Consider the following 16,786-nt stretch of genomic DNA (forward strand, 5'->3'; position numbering starts at 1 on the left):
ACTGCTGTAACATAAACTTTGGGGCTCTGAACAAACAGTGAAAATTGTACTTTCGCTAAGTCGGGTTATACAAATCCACTTAACAGAAATGCTCAGAGATTATGCGATTTAAACCTCTGTATGTTAGATTTTTGACTTTATTTGAATAAGAGTCCAAATCAGTCTTGAATAGGAAATAAATATGTTCATAAAAAAAGGGAGTTTTGTACAAATAAGTGACATTTCATTGCATCCAGCAGGCCGTTGTAAGCCTACTCTATTCAGTGACTGAAGCATGAACATCCAAAAAGATTTAGAGCTCTCTCACACACACACACACACACACACACACACACACACACAGACACAGACAAAACTCAGCAAAGACCTCCTACATCCTCACACACCCATAAAGCTTTTTCTACACGTCCCCCCCATCGTTCACCGCTGCCCGGCAGGAAGCACATCAGCATCTCACGCTCTCTTCGACCCGCTGGTGAGCCCAGAGTGGACAGACTGTGTGGACCCTCCTGGTGCGCCTGCATGCACGTAAACACAGACAAGAAAAACACAGACGATAGAATATTTGAACAGTCGGAAACCTAACAATCTGGACTGTGGGGCTGACTGCAACGATGATGGCGATGATTCTCATAATGGTGACAATTGTGATGATAAAGATGGCAGGAGCCTCGGCGCCCGACGCTGAGACGGACGTTAAACCCGGAGCTGATGAGTCCGTCCTGGCCAAACGAACCCTGTCAATCTGCAACCAGCTGCCACCCGAGGTCACAGAAATCCCCTCCAACATCTCCAGCGACACTGAATGCCTGTGAGTACAGACAAACACACACACACACACACACACACACACACACACACACACACACGTGTCTACAAATGCAAAAGTTGCTGCATCCATTGTACATGTTTATATGCCACTTGACTTCTCGGATCTCAGAGAAAGTTGGATTTCCGAGCATATTAATACTGCGAGTTGATTTGTGGCGTTGCTGTGTTATGATAATGCTCATTATCTCTTGATTCATTCCCCCCTTCTGGTTTGCAGCTCTACAGAAAACTAGCTTTTTAAAGCTTTATGTGAAATCGTTCCCAGCGTACAGATATGCCAAAAGCAGGAGAACAACGAGAACAACATGCTCCGGCCAATTTCTCTTCTGCTCTCTCATTTTTAACGGCCTGCTGTGAATGTGATGGTGGCTCTCCCCTGGTTTCCTTTTCCTCCATCGTTTGAATTGTTGTAGTTGGATATTGCTGTATTTAATATACTCATTTCTGCTGTAGGAGAGGAACTAATAAGGTTCTTATTCCGGTAACGAGTGAAGGCAGTGGGGTATGAACTTTACAGCCGAGTCTTTGTCAAGAGGAACAAAGCTCATCCAGCAACTGCACATGACGGCGGCGCTCCTGTTTTTGTTGCCCGCGATGTTTTGAATCGCCCGCCACATATCTTTCGTGGCGTTTAATAGCTGGCGACGATAGTTTTTTGTTTGTTCGTTTTATATAAGGTCAAATTTTAAGCAGCAGAGTCAAAGATATATATATTGAGTCTAAAAAATGACAATCAAAACCAAAGGGGATCCTACATTTCCCACAATGCAACAGCCTTAATGTTGGGTAAATACCAACGTCTTTGATACTCTCCACCTCCAGGATTATTCACTGAGACTTTGGAAAGCTGTCTGTAGAGGATGAATTAAACAGATGTTTTTACAGATGTTTTCAGAGTACGAGTAGAACTGATGAAAGTGGATGTGGTGTCCCTTCACTTAACTACAACAACTGATGCAGATCAATATTACAGAGGTTTCGTCCCAAAATAGTAAAAAGCCCATTGACCATTTTCACCAGTACAGATTAATGGAATGTGCAGTGTAGACAATTAAAATCCCATCTCGTGAGCGTGCTGCCATTTAGACCCATCATTTAGATAATTCCTCTCTAATCCTTGCTCATCTCCTCATGGCTGAATTTCGCTCTAAACTTGCCAATTCCGGTTTTATTACTGTAAACATTCATTCGCCCAGGAAATGTATGCACAGCACGTCTTGTTTGTCCTTGGCGGCCTGGCGGCCATATACAAGAAAAACGTCCTGTAAACAGAAGTTACTGTTTGCTTTCAGTTCGTCTCGCAAAAACATGTCGCGTTTGTCCTCGAAGTCTAACAAACGCATCAAAGTAATTTTTCTTCCTCATAGAACATTTGCCAAGTGAATTCTTTTAGGGGGAATATTTTAAATTGTGCAAGTGTTTGTGTGTAAACTGTTGACAATAAGTTACTGGTGTTATGGATGAGTCAGGCTAGCTGTGTCCTCTTGTTTCCTGTCATTATGTTAAGTTTATTAGCTAGCCGGCTACTGGCTGTAGCTTCATACCTTTGACGTTTACTTCAAACTTGCAATAAGCAAAAAAAAGTCCACATTTAACACATTTTTAATAGAATGTAAATAACAGTTTTGATGTAGTGACGTCTGTGCATTGTGTTGCAGAATAGTTAGCATGCTAACTAGCTAACTATGTTCCTGTGCATTGTGTTGCAGAGTAGTTAGCATGCTAACTAGTTTTAACTATGTTCCATCCTGGTCCTGGTTTGTAGCTTTGTAAACAACAACACTTCCCGAGCTCCCAGTCAGGATGGCAACCTGCAGTGCTAATGGAGCTAACTAGCTAGCAACATTTAGCAGCAGACAGGGGCTATTCTGGTAATATGCTATTTGTTTTGGGTATGAATTCGACGTTGGTGGGTGGTCGGTTCTTACATATTCCAGTGTTAAGGATTGCGCTGTTATATAATGTTGTTTTAGCCTCCACAGGTGTGATTAAAAGTACTAAAAGTGACTTAGTAGTTTTTGGAAAGGATGAGGCAACAGAGGATGGTTGCCACATGGAGTGAACGCTGGCTCGTTGTTTTTGCCCGCTGAGACATTTTGGAGGAATCTCAGGGCCAGAAGAGAGGAGGAGGTGGGATGGTGGCCGTGGGGTCCGCATGACGATGAAGACTGACTCAAGCTTTTGCACAAACACTACCTTACATACACAAAAATAGAGGGAAGTTTTATTTAATGAAATAAAAGAGATGGCTATACAAACAAAAAAGGCCTATGGTCGACATGGAAACACAGACAAGGACTCACATGTCTTGAAGTGGCATCTATTCTCAGGAGACGTGTTGTGAACTCCCAGGTGTGTGTTCTCTTCTGCTCCGCTCCGCTCTGCTCAAAGGTCAAGGCTCAGGAACAGTGCGGTTTCTACAAGTATGCAGCACTGGATGGCCACTTGCAAAATAAGCAAAATAAGATCTTATATAGACACTGCGTGCACAAAACATGCTCCTTCCATGAAAAGAAAATCCCCTACATGAGCAAACTTGTCATGACCTCGCCGAGGCCCTGATGATTACTACGTTTTCATTTCAGCGAATACATTCCTGCTGTCTGTGTATCGCCGAGAGCTGATGTGATGTGATGTGATGTGATGTGGCTGCTTCTGTACCAACAGGGAAGTTAAGCAGACGCAGATCGGAGTGATTCCCCGGGGCGCCGTCCACCGCCTGCAGCACCTCAGGATACTGTACGTGGGTGTGTCTGTTGTTCATGTTGGGTTTTTTTGATGTGCAGCATGACGAACTGAGGAAGGTCAAAACACTGAGAAGCTGGATCGTCCAGAACCAAAAGGAGAAGTGCGGAGGAGGGCGAAGAGTCTCTGTTCAGACCTCATCAACAAATACTTTGTGTTATTCCTTCTGATTTAAAAACAGGAATTTGGTGCTACATGAGTTTAAACTGTATATGATTTTCCTGAAAAAGAGGGCCAAAGAGCTTAACATCTGGAATTATATATGTGCTATTTGTCTTTTATTGTGTGCTGGATGTTGATAATAGCAAACCTGCAACAGGTGATTTATTTGCCTCCAAAATGTCCGACCACAAGCTCCAAATTGAGCCACAAATCTGATTTTAAAGATGAATCCATTTATTTTTATCTCTATTTTCCGCTTCATTAGTCTTTCACTACGTTTGCTTCTTATTTTTAGGCAGTAATTTGGTTTTATATTCTCCATCCAAAATGTTCCAATATGTGTTTTTTCCTCCTGAGGGGAAACATGAACGATTACCCTCGTTATTAATTCATGTATCGTTTATGATCTCATCGTCAGTCTGTGAAAATACCCTTGACGATTTTCCAAACGTGAAGTCTTGAAAACCAACAAATCCCCCCTCAAAATATATTCAGTTTACAAACGTAGAAAAAAACAGAGAAAAGTAGAAAGTCGCATGAGTGGTGAGGCGTGAACCAGACCAATGGTTTTCATTTCTGCATGAAAAATGATATTGATTATAAAGAATAGCCACGGATGAATGATTTCCACTCCAAAAGTAAGGTTCTGCTAACTTAAAGGAGAACTTCGGTCGATTTAAACATGCAGCTTCATTGCTCAAGCTACCCTTGACTTGCCAGTACCGAAGACGCGAACAAATTTGGTCCAGCCATTACAGAGCTCCGTGAACGGAGATGTAGCATTGAACGCTAACAGCATGGGGTCAGAACTTTACACTGTGTTTTAAGCGTCTTAACATGCTCCACATCTCACACCAAAAGTTATGCAACATCAGCAGACACCTTAGCACACAGCACTGTAGCGTGTATGACTCAAAATGAATAAAAAAGTAGTTAAAATAGTGTGTTTGTGCAAGGAGCTTCTTACCTGTTTGTTGACATCTGTGTGTTCCGGTAACTAGACCAAACTAGCATATCCATCGAGTGTGCACTTAACAGGCTTAACAGGCTATTGTAAGGCTCATGGCTCATGACAGGCTGTAACATGGACATGTACATTATGAACAGAAACACGAAAATGCTGGATTACGTTTCCGTCTCTGGCAGTGAGGGAGTAAGTGCATGCTCGACGGATTGACTAGTTTGGTCTAGCTACCGGAAGACACGGATGTCAACAAACAGGTAAGTAGCTCCTTGCACAAACACACTGTTTTAACTACTTTTGTATTCAGTTTGAGTCATACACGCTACAGTGCTGTGTGCTAAGGTGTCTAATGATGTTGCATAACTTTTGGTGTGAGATGTGGAGCATGTTAAGACGCTTAAAACACAGTATAAAGTTCTGACCCCATGCTGTTAGCGTTCAATGTTAAGTCTCCGTTCAAGGAGCTCTGTAATGGTTGGACCAAATTTGTTCGCGTCTTCGGTACTGGCAAGTCAAGGGTAGCTTGAGCAATGAAGCTGCATGTTTAAATCGACCGAAGTTCTCCTTTAAATCCAAAGGAAGAGTTAATGAATTGAGAGGTGAGGTTCCCATGGGACCTTATTTTGTCTTGTTGAAAATGAGGATACGTCCTAAATGTTTTTTTCAATTGAATAAAAAAAAATAAATACACTGTTTGAATTAAAATATGAATAATTTATGCAATGTTTTGTCAATTTAAATGATACTTTACTGCAGTGACGATTGGAGGAGACATCTGGTCCCAAGGGTCAACCCAGCTTGTGATGTGACGTGTGCACAGAATCCAGTCTTAAACTCATCAGGGCTGCCCGGATTAATATCAAATGTGTTTGATATCTACGATTATAAATCTGGAGGACCACTGTTGTCATTCCTGAGTGCTTTTACATCAGCCAGTGTGAGAGAGCGATCCCAGAGCAGCTGAAAGTTCTATAGTTTGGACTGCTTGATTGATCTGTTGCACTTCCAGATCTGTTGCACTTTGCATGAAAAAGAACAGGTGTGCCCTTCTTGATGTTCTTTGAAGTGGTGAGATTACACTCACACAACAACAAGTGATTGACAGCGAATGTTTCTCCACTACCTTAGCATCATATCTAAGAACGAGGTGCTGGAGAGCATCGGTGCGTTCGCCGTCGCCGGCCTCCCTCAGATCACCAATATGTGAGTATACATGCAGCCGCAGAAGCTCAGTTGAGGTATAATCTTAGCCGGTTTAGTGGAGAAGAAATATGTCAAAGAATAAATGTGAATGGACAGCTTGCGTTTATGTTTCCCCCTCAGCTTCATCTCTGAGAATGCGGAGTTAGCGAGCATCGGAGCGTTTGCTTTCTCTGATCTCCCTGAACTCACCGAGATGTGAGTATTACTGGCAGGATAATGGCAGCGGTGAAAGCCAGTAATTGTGAGTCGTTCATATTAAATGAGCACGTGACTAAATGTGTTTTCTTTTTAGGACTATAACAAAGTCAAAACACCTGCGGCACATCCACCCGGACGCATTCAGGAACATCGTGAAACTCCGGGTTCTGTGAGTGCTCAGTGAGAGGAGGAGGAGGCGGCGGGGAGGAATACTTTCTTCTTCAATTTGTGTTTGTCAAACTGATTGTGAGTCCAAAATGGGTCATGGGTGACAGGCCTACTTCTGAAGAGGGCCCCCACACGACCAGAGACATGATTTTTTAATGAGCTCAGATCCCCTGGAAGAGAAATCAAGTGTCACACTTCATCTGTGAAAAAAGCTAACCATCACGTCAGCCATGTTAAATCTATCCTCCGCAAGAGAAAAAAGGCTTTTCAGCCGGTCTCAAAGTGACCATTTATAAAGGAAAGTACACCGCCGAAATTCTTTATGGTCATTATCAGAACTGTTACTGTTAAGTATGTCCCAATTTGCGAGAACTGGGACACATAAAAAGAAACCTTTATGGGCAGAAATTTTTACTTTAAACCAGAGCACTTTAGCACAAGGACGACGCATTTTGAATCAGACCTCGAATATTTCTGATTTGTGCGATTAAATGTCCACGATGTTGCTCCGACAAAATGATCTTGAACCTGGCTTCAATGATTTATTTCAGAAAAAGTTAAGTTAGTTCTCTTGAAGGTCAAAGCCATTAAATGTTGCATGAAAAATTAAAATATGTATTCGTTTGCTTTTCAGACAGGTTCTGAGATACACTTGTGGGAAAAAAAACTGTTATATTGTCAAAAAATATCACAGTTTTGTTCCAAAATGTCATTTGATATCCAAAATCTTGCTTTTCATACGTACAGTCCCAATTCAGGCATTAGCCACGCAAGCTAGCATCGTGGCTCTATGGATTACAGCGCTAATCGGTCGGTTAGTTGATCCATTACTTTGGTCCAAAGCTTAAACGGAATAAATAGTAGGTGGAGATTCGTGTTCCGAAGTGCCTTTAACCTGCCTTCTTTCCAATGGCAAGGAGAGGGAGACTCAACTGGTTGCAAATCGAAAATCAGATTTTATGTAAGCTTATGAGAAAATGACCCTTCTTCTCACTTGATTTATTACCCCAGTAAACAGTTTCCTAATGAGTTTACGGTTTTAGTCACTATTTTGAACACTTCTTCAATCGACTATTGTGTTTATTTTTGTCCCATTTAGAGTAAAATAGATGATAAAGCAGAGTAGGCTTTCTTTAGGGGTGTGGCGACCCTGTGATTGGCAGGTCCGTACTTTTGCTCGTCTTCTGCCATAATACCAAACTTGAGGCTTTAAAGCACCAGTCAGCAAAACAACGGCTGACATCAGAAATATGCCGTAAACTACGAGGTGGACTGCCATGAAAATTTGTGCAGGTTCTCATGATCCCATGAGGACGAATCCATGACCCTGACTTTTCATCTAGTCCCGCTATTAGGTCAAACGTACCAATGTAACATCTGTAATTGAAGCTACGTGATGTCACTTAATTAGGTCAGGAAGTTAAAATAACTCGCCGCTGACTTTAGGTTTCGCACTGGACACTAACAGCAGTCCAGTGCCTTTTTTTTTATCCCATCTGACTTTTTGCTCTTAATACAAGCATAAATTCTGAAATAATCACATTTCCAAATTGAACTAATTAATCAGTGTTTAACAGTCTGATGAATAGATAATGAACGTTGAACTTGGTACGTGTTATTGCCAAAAAACAGGACAATTGTTTCGCCCTTTAAATGTCTCAGATTTATCTTTCAGCCAGCTGAGCTCCTCTCTGGAACATCTTGGAAACTCTTCACTTGATATATATATATTTTTTTTTATCTCGGTCAACACAATGAATGTTACATTGTCTGGTTTTTCACAGTGACTCACCGCACAGAGTGTCTCTGTTTCTTTCAGAGGTTGAAGTGTGAGAGCAGTAACATTTGGTTCTTAAATCTGCACATCACAGGATCATCTCCAACACCGGACTGAGAATGTTTCCAGACTTCACCAAGATCCACTCGACGGCCCCTGACTTTCTTTTGTAGGTCAACACAGTATACCCCAATGTGTGTGTGTATATATATATATATATATATATATATATATATATATATATATATATATATATATATATATATATATATATATATATATACAAATACACGCTGAAATAAACATCCACCCAGCATTATTCCCACATGTATTTGAGCATATAGTTGTATGCAAAACCAATTTAATTATGCCCAGAGGAAATAACACCAATAAACATGTAACACTGCATTTGAAACCTACGCACTCTGCAGAACAGAACATCCAGCCTTTACAAATCCATCTTCAAACTGTCTCATGCACACATATGTCTGTTGTTTCTCTTCTTGAAGATTGTTTTATTTACTGCTCAGTATTTGTTGTTTACCCTGTGTGTTATGTCTGTGTAGTGGCCTGCAAGAGAACAGCCACATCGAGAGAGTCCCCGTCAATGCTTTCAGAGGCCTCTGCACTCAAACTATCAGCGAGATGTGAGAGATTCGTTGCTTTTTTAGAAACATACGCTCCACCCTCACACAGCTCCGAGTGGGCTTCACATGCGCACTGATGAATGTTCCCTGAGATGCTCCCTGCCCTCTTTACCGAGCTCCGTCTTCTCCTACATCTCTGAACACTCTCACTGCTAAAAATTGCCACTTTATTTTTATTTTTTTCTTTGTCCCTCTTTGAAGCGGCTGTTAACCACATACAGGTGAATATGTAGGCCGACTGAATCAGAGTCAGTACATCAGAGTGGCATGTGTTTTAGTCTTGCTCACAAATGTTTGTCATTAATTGCTCTTTTGCATAAAAAATCATTTATTTCTATAGTATTATTATTAATTTTTTACCAGTCTATTAACACCCTGATATACTTCTGTATGTTACATTATTGACAGAGGTTTTATGTGTATGCAATCGGTATTAAATGATTAAAAATATATATCTAATAATATAAAATTCATGTTGTTAGCTTATGAAACATGATGCAGTGTTATATATTAAATTGCCAAATAGAGCATGAAATAGTTTTAAAACATTTAAAAGCAGCTTTAATGGTGCTGCATTAGTAATGACAATCAAATATATACGGTATATATTTTAATAATACACTGACAGGCGCATATTAATCACATTTACTTTTAATAATTCACATGCATTTTGCTGCAAATACTTGCTGAGTACCATTCTGACTTTTAAATTGTAGCATTGTTGCCTTTACTCAAAGCTAAAGTCAGACATTTAGGGTAACGTGCTTTTTCTTAAAAAAAAAAAAAGAGTTTGATGGGAAGCCTCATTTATAAAGCTACAACCAGAGGCTAGTTAGCTTAGCTTAGCACAAAGACTGGAAACGGGGGGAAACAGCTAGCCTGGCTCTGTCAAAAAGGTCAACAAATACACCAACCAGCAGCTCTAATGCTCAAGAACTAACACATTGTATCTCTTTTGTTTAATCTCGACACAAACTGGAGTTTAAAAACTACAATTCTTGATTTTTACTGGGTGGTTTTGCACCAGCTACGCTAATTAGTTTGACAGGAAAGCTGCGTTGTTGATCGGTTGCTCCGCTGAGACACAAGGCTCGTCTTTACTCTGGTGTTACGTCCAAAGAAAATGAGAAATTGATGTTTTACCTTTTTCCTGTGGCCAATTAGTCAAAAGGGCTATTTTGAATGCACCGTTTATTACTGTGTTGTCTCTCATGGCCGATAGTCAGGCTGAAAATAACTTCTGTTAATTACAGCTGATTAACAAAAGGAAATAGGACAAACCGTAAACTACAGCTAGTTTGAAATACCAACCATTAGACTGAGTGGATAGCTACAACGTGCAGCAACATCAGTATAAAGTTTGTTTATTGTACATATTAAAATATAATGTGTTAATTAAGCTTAACAGATAGACTTCCCTTTTGTTTTTGGTCTTTATGCTAGGCTAAGCTCACATTTGCCTGGCAGATATGAGAGTGGTATCAACCATCTCATCTAACTCTCGGCAAGAAGTGCATTTCCCAAAATGTTGAATTACTCGATTACTTTTAAATTGCGACATGATGGCGTTTACTTCAGCAGAGAAGCAGGATTCAGTTTGCCCACCAGCTTCCAGGGCCAGACCCGCGAAAGTAACGCTCCCGCTAAATAGCGAGAAAAAGGACAGAACGAGATCAAGAAGAAGTCTTATATAATATGATTTATTTCCGCATTAATGCAGCTTGAGAGAACAGGAGAACTTCACACACTAAAATAAGCTTTGATAGTTCAAGTTTGCTGCTGGGACCGTTCTGTGCCGCAGCCACATGACTGTAATTTGGCTTCTCTCTCTAATGACAGACGGCTCACCAGAAATGGAATCAAGGAGGTGGCAAGTGACGCCTTCAACGGCACAAAGATGCACAGATTGTGAGTCACAGCGCGGAGACACAATTACAAACAGAAGATTTACCAAAAGGTAGCTCTCATATTTGATTTTTTTCTTTCTTCCTTCCCTCTCTGTCAGGCGCCTCAGTGGCAACCAGCAGCTTACTCACATCAACCCCAACGCCTTTGTGGGTTCCAGTGAGTTGGTGGTACTGTAAGCATGACATCCAACAGTGAACTCACGGCTACGTGATTCACCGTCCTCATGGTCGTCATCACTTATTAATCTCAGGATGTAGGAGAGAGAGGAGCAGTGTGGCGTGTGTGTGTGGGGTGGCTGAAAAAAAAACAAAAAACTACACAAAACGTGCCAGATTTACGGTAAAAATAAACCGAGAGCAGGTGAAGTCATTAACGGGAGAGAGAGGGACTTTTTTTTTTTTTTTTTAATCCTGTGTATTCCCAGAAGAAGAGACACATATTTCTATTGAAGTAGCAATCAGAAAGAAACAAAAATCCTATTTGTTTTTCTCTCTGGCTGTCACTGCTGTTATGTTTTTTTTCCCTCGACGTTGTCGTAATCACTTGGCAATCAGACGGCAGCTCCTCCTGTGAATGTTCTGTTTAGGAAAATTTCAGATTTCAGTGTTTTTTACTGATTAAAAAAACTGGGACTTTGTTGATATATCTTCCTCTCTTAATCAGTGAAATAACTCATCATCCGTAGAATTATTACATATCACAAACAAGCGAGGACATCTGTTTTGGAATGGCATGGAGCCTGAAAGTTAAAGGGACAGTTCACCCCAAAATCAAAAACACATATTTCCTTCCTCTCACCTCTAGAGCTATTTATCCATCTAGAATGATTTGCTGTGAGTTGCAGAGTTTTGGAGAGAGCTGCCTTAGAGATCAGTTCAGGATTCTATGTCATGATTTACGAAAAGAGACATTGCTGTTGAGTTTTTCAAATACATTTTTTTGCATTTTTCCATTTCCATTATATTCAAAAGGAGGCAGACGTCTCTACGGCTGATCAAGTTATTGAAATGTTGTTGATTATAAGATCTATCTCGATGAGTACGTGGAAGTTTCTTCATTGATGCATGTTGGCTATTCATCCTCGGCTGGACAATAAGCATCACAACTTCGCCTATCATGCTTTAAACTCTGAGCGGACATGAGGCTAACGTAACTCGTGTAAGGGGATGTGTCAGTGAGATATCAGATATCAGCAGCAAGTCACACCAAAACAATCTAGATGGATAGATAGCACTACAGGTAAGAGGAAAAGTATGTTTTTGATTTTGCGGTGAACTGTTCCTTTAAATGATCTGTAACGCTAACTTGTCTGTATTTGTTTCTGCAGGGACATTTCCCACACAGCCCTCAGTTCTCTGCCGGAAAACATCCTCGGTGGACTCCAGAAGCTGATGGCAGAGTCCGTCTTCCGTCTGAAGGAGCTTCCTCCGCTGCAGCTCTTCAACAAACTCCAGGAGGTCCACCTGACGTACCCGTCGCACTGCTGCGCCTTCCACAACGTGCACAGGAACAGGTATCATAGGGAGGTGTCCCAACACTTTAATATGAAGGAAGTAAGGAAGGAAGGAAGGAATTATGAAGCTAGAACCAAAAGACAGACAGTTAGCTTAGCTTAGCATAAAGACTGGAAACAGGGGGAAACAGGTAGCCTGGCTACATCTAAAGCAAAAAATACTCAATATTGCTCTCATTAATTATTTTTAAACACACTTTACTTCTTCATTAAAATAATCTTATTAGAGAATATTTGCAATTAATAATCAAGTACAATGTGTAAAATTTAACCGTCACTCAATCAATCAGTCAATCAATCCAACTTTATTTATAAAGCACCTTTAAAGTAATCAATAAAATCGCTTTACAAGTAATTTTTTTTTAAATCAGGAAAATGAAGAAATAATAAAAATAATATGGGCTATAAGAATAAAATGATTGATTGGCAGACTCATTTATAAAGCTACAACCAGAGGCTAGTTAGCTTAGCTTAGCACAAAGACTGGAAACGGGGGGAAACAGCTAGCCTGGCTCTGTCAAAAAGGTCAACAAATACACCAACCAGCAGCTCTAATGCTCAAGAACTAACACATTGTATCTCTTTTGTTTAATCTCGACACAAACTGGAGTTTAAAAACTACAATTCTTGATTTTTACTGGGTGGTTTTGCACCAGCTACGCTAATTAGTTTGACAGGAAAGCTGCGTTGTTGATCGGTTGCTCCGCTGAGACACAAGGCTCGTCTTTACTCTGGTGTTACGTCCAAAGAAAATGAGAAATTGATGTTTTACCTTTTTCCTGTGGCCAATTAGTCAAAAGGGCTATTTTGAATGCACCGTTTATTACTGTGTTGTCTCTCATGGCCGATAGTCCTTGAACGGGCTGACAGGCTGAAAATAACTTCTGTTAATTACAGCTGATTAACAAAGGGAAATGGGACAAACCGTAAACTACAGCTAGTTTGAAATACCAACCATTAGACTGAGTGGATAGCTACAACATGCAGCAACATCAGTATAAAGTTTGTTTATTGTACATATTAAAATATAATGTGTTAATTAAGCTTAACAGATAGAATAATAAAATTGAATAAAATGCTAATAAATAGCAATATATAAATTTTTCTTTTCATTTTGACGTTACTAACCATTCTTACAGCAGTATTGATCCCCAGAGCCTTGATCTTGACACTCAGAACATTTTTGTTTGTTTGTGCTAGATCGAGTTGGAACGCCCTCCTCTGCTCACACCCCGATGCTCCGGGCATGCCTAACTTCTACAAGGACCACTGCTCCAACTCCACCGCCATCATCTGCACCCCGACCCAAGACGAATTCAACCCGTGCGAGGACATCATGTCCGCCGTCCCACTACGGATCCTCATCTGGATCATCTCCATCCTCGCCCTGCTGGGGAACGCAGCGGTGCTTCTGGTCCTGCTGGGTACGAATATGAACAATCAAATCGTACGTTTCCGTGAAACCATTCTGTGTGGAGTACAATTTATCTATTATTTTCCCTTTTTATGAGACGTTAAACTGTTCTCCCACTACATTTAAGAAGCAAATCTACGCTTTACTCCGTCTCTGCTTTGTAGATAAAATGTTTAGAGATTCAACATGAGATTACTGAATAATTTAGCTTCCTACTTTTATCATTTCTTTACTGCTTTCGTTCTTTCCTTGCCCGATGTCCTACTTTCTCTCACCATTTTCCCCGAGTCTTTTCCTGCTTTCCTTCCTTGTGTTATTTCTTTCTTTCGACATTCATTCATAATTTTCTTCCTTCAAACAGCTCCTTGCTTTTATTGCGTTTATCCTTTCTCAGATACTTCTATTTCTTGGAATTATAAGGTTTCACACAGCAACAAAACTAACTTTTACTCTCGTTTCAAGTAGAATATCGACCTGAGAACCTGAGAATCGACCTTTTGTTATCTCACATTTATCCATCTGTTTCACAGGCAGCCGCTGCAAACTGACTGTTCCCCGTTTCCTCATGTGCCACCTGGCCTTTTCTGACCTCTGCATGGGCATCTACCTGGTCGTCATAGCGACTGTAGACATAGTCACCCGTGGGCGGTACTATAACCACGCCATAGACTGGCAGACGGGCCCGGGCTGCAGCGCCGCAGGCTTCTTCACGGTGTGTGTGGCTCTACATAAATAAATCAACATAAAAACGCCGCTTGAACGCTGGAAATGTGTGTGGTTGTGCGTTCATGTAGGTTTTCGCCAGTGAGCTGTCAGTGTTCACATTGACAGCGATCACCCTGGAGCGCTGGTACACCATCAAACACGCTCTGCGGCTCGACCGCAAACTTCGCCTGAGACACGCGTGTATCGTCATGACGGCGGGGTGGATCTTCTCCTCCCTCGCCGCCCTGCTGCCCACAGTCGGGGTCAGCAGCTACGGCAAGGTGAGCGCTTCCTTCTCCATTCAGCCCCAGTTTGTGACGGCAATTCACTTTTGGAGGTTGTTCAAGTGGCTGGGGATGCAAAATGGCGCATGAACTCGTACTCTTGTAAAATGTGCTTTATACGTGCAGGTGAGCATCTGCCTGCCCATGGACGTGGAGTCTCTGGTGTCTCAGGTCTTTGTGGTGTCTCTCCTCCTCCTCAACATCCTGGCCTTCTTCTGTGTGTGCGGCTGTTACCTCAGCATCTACCTGACCGTCCGCAACCCCTCGTCCGCGCCGGCCCACGCCGACACCAGCGTGGCCCAGCGCATGGCCGTCCTCATCTTCACCGACTTCGTCTGCATGGCTCCCATCTCCTTCTTTGCCGTCTCAGCCGCCCTCAAGCTCCCCCTCATCACCGTCTCAGAAGCCAAAATCCTTCTGGTTTTCTTCTACCCGATCAACTCGTGCTCCAACCCCTTCCTGTACGCCTTCAGCAACCGCACCTTCAGGCGAGACTTCTTTCTCCTCTCGGCTCGATTCGGCCTGTTTAAGACCCGGGCGCAAATTTACCGGGCGGAGAGCTCGACCTGTCAGCAGCCGACGTGGATCTCTCCAAAGAGCAGCCACGTGATGCTGTACTCACTGGCCAATGCACTGAGTCCGGATGGGAAACACGAGGGTTGACTGTCATTCAAAGACAGACACAGACTTTTTGCTGGATTGTCAAGAGAAGGGTCTCGTTTCTGTCCCCAGGGAAGTCCTTAAAGTTACAAGAAAACTTATTTCCATCCGTGCAATTTGAACAGACTGCTAGGTCATAGAAAAAGAAGATTGGACGTCAATAAACATAAAGTTGCAACATGAGGAAAAGTTTATTTAGAACTTTTCTGTGGTTTGCTGAAACGTATTTAGAAATTTGAAACACAAACAGTAGTTTCCTGGAGTTCTGAACAGGCTCAGATTACCGGCACAACGTGCCACAGACGCTCATTGACATTGGCCCAAAGCTGACTCGGCCCTTAAGCTTTGGATGACATCGGATGCATCTTTGATTTGTTGCCAGTATCCTTGGCCTGTATGACAGCTGCTCACTCCTCGGGCCTGACCTCAGGCATGCAAATACGGAGAGCACAAGTGTCCACTGTGACACATGGGTAAACTCTCCTACAAGTACAGTGTCCATAGTAAAGATAGCTCTAGAACAACTGCAGACACTTTGACCAGATCTAGGTCAAACAGCTGTCCCAGATAATTTCCTGCGTTTGTTTTAAGTCGATTGAAAAGGCCCGACTGGTGGAGTTCACCGCAACTGAGTCTGCGGGCAGGAAGAGCAGAAGCAAGAAGTAAACTGATTTTTCACTCTCACTCTCGCTCGTCGTCTTGCGCTCTCAGAAATGCCATCCATCTGGTGTCCCGAGATGATGAAACGAACCGAAGCGCTTTGAAACAGTTTAATAAAAGTTTCGACGCTCGGGATATCAGCGTACACGCATCGAGAAAAAAAGCAACATTCATTTAACATTCAGCATCATGATTGAATGATATTCATTAAGAAACACACCGCAGGGACCTGCTGATTAATAATCTCCTCGTATACTCTGTCTGCTGTGGCTCACCGCGTCCCTGTTACCCTTCAGTTTGCCTGTTTTTATTCTATATGTGAAGGACGTGTTATTATGTTTGTGAATGAAACTGTTATAGTGCCACTTTTGATTTCATATCTGTGTGTTTCGCACAAAATGTATGTTTGTGGTGTTTTTCAGTTATAAACATGTTTATTAAATCATCTCTTTGTATGCTGAATGAGTGTAAGGAGTATTAACAGAGGGTAAAACTCTCTCACACCCACACACACACACTCACACACACTAAACTGAGCTGCCTTTATGTAGAAATGCCGTCCTTGAGAGCATCCAAAGCTCTCAAGGACAGAGTGACCCCATCGACCTCTGCTCTGTGAGGGTGGGTGGATCTGGGAGGGGGAGACGACACAGCTGCCATTCCTGCTTATTACAGGAGGATGGATATGGCAACTAGATAAGACACACACACACACACACACACACTCACACACACAGTGAGGAGCAAGCAACACTGCGTTTCAAGGCTGCAGCTGCAAGAAGAATCCCAGCGCATCTCATTGATATGGAGACACTGCCTCCTACATGCAGACATTGAACATTCGCATGCAGTTATGCTCTTTCACCACCAGGTGGTGCTGCTGTTGCTCTGTTATATCAAAGTCACCCTCTCAGCAGCACTGGCAGTGGTGTAATGTAAGTAACTAA

At 42.0% G+C, this 16,786-nt stretch overlaps 1 protein-coding gene across 3 annotated transcripts; it reads left to right on the forward strand.

The window, feature by feature from the left end:
• The first annotated feature begins 356 nt into the window (after window positions 1-356).
• fshr (follicle stimulating hormone receptor) lies at window positions 357-16,301 on the forward strand. 3 transcript variants are annotated; one of them, XM_030399426.1, is made up of 15 exons: window positions 742-811; window positions 3,499-3,570; window positions 5,459-5,741; window positions 5,831-5,905; window positions 6,026-6,100; window positions 6,198-6,272; window positions 8,143-8,217; window positions 8,615-8,695; window positions 10,535-10,603; window positions 10,701-10,775; window positions 11,931-12,116; window positions 13,317-13,540; window positions 14,061-14,242; window positions 14,325-14,516; window positions 14,646-16,301. In XM_030399426.1, the coding sequence occupies exons 3-15, from the start codon at window positions 5,728-5,730 to the stop codon at window positions 15,180-15,182; spliced, it is 1,860 nt and encodes a 619-aa protein (XP_030255286.1). In that variant the 5' UTR covers window positions 742-811; window positions 3,499-3,570; window positions 5,459-5,727; the 3' UTR covers window positions 15,183-16,301. The 3 variants fall into 3 exon arrangements, with proteins under 3 accessions (XP_030255284.1, XP_030255286.1, XP_030255285.1); XM_030399424.1 differs by lacking the exon at window positions 5,459-5,741 and having other exon boundaries at window positions 357-811; XM_030399425.1 differs by lacking the exon at window positions 742-811 and having other exon boundaries at window positions 3,001-3,570.
• Window positions 16,302-16,786: the final 485 nt, after the last annotated feature.

Source organism: Sparus aurata, chromosome 20 (assembly GCF_900880675.1).
Source record: "Sparus aurata chromosome 20, fSpaAur1.1, whole genome shotgun sequence".
NCBI classification, from domain to species: domain Eukaryota; kingdom Metazoa; phylum Chordata; class Actinopteri; order Spariformes; family Sparidae; genus Sparus; species Sparus aurata.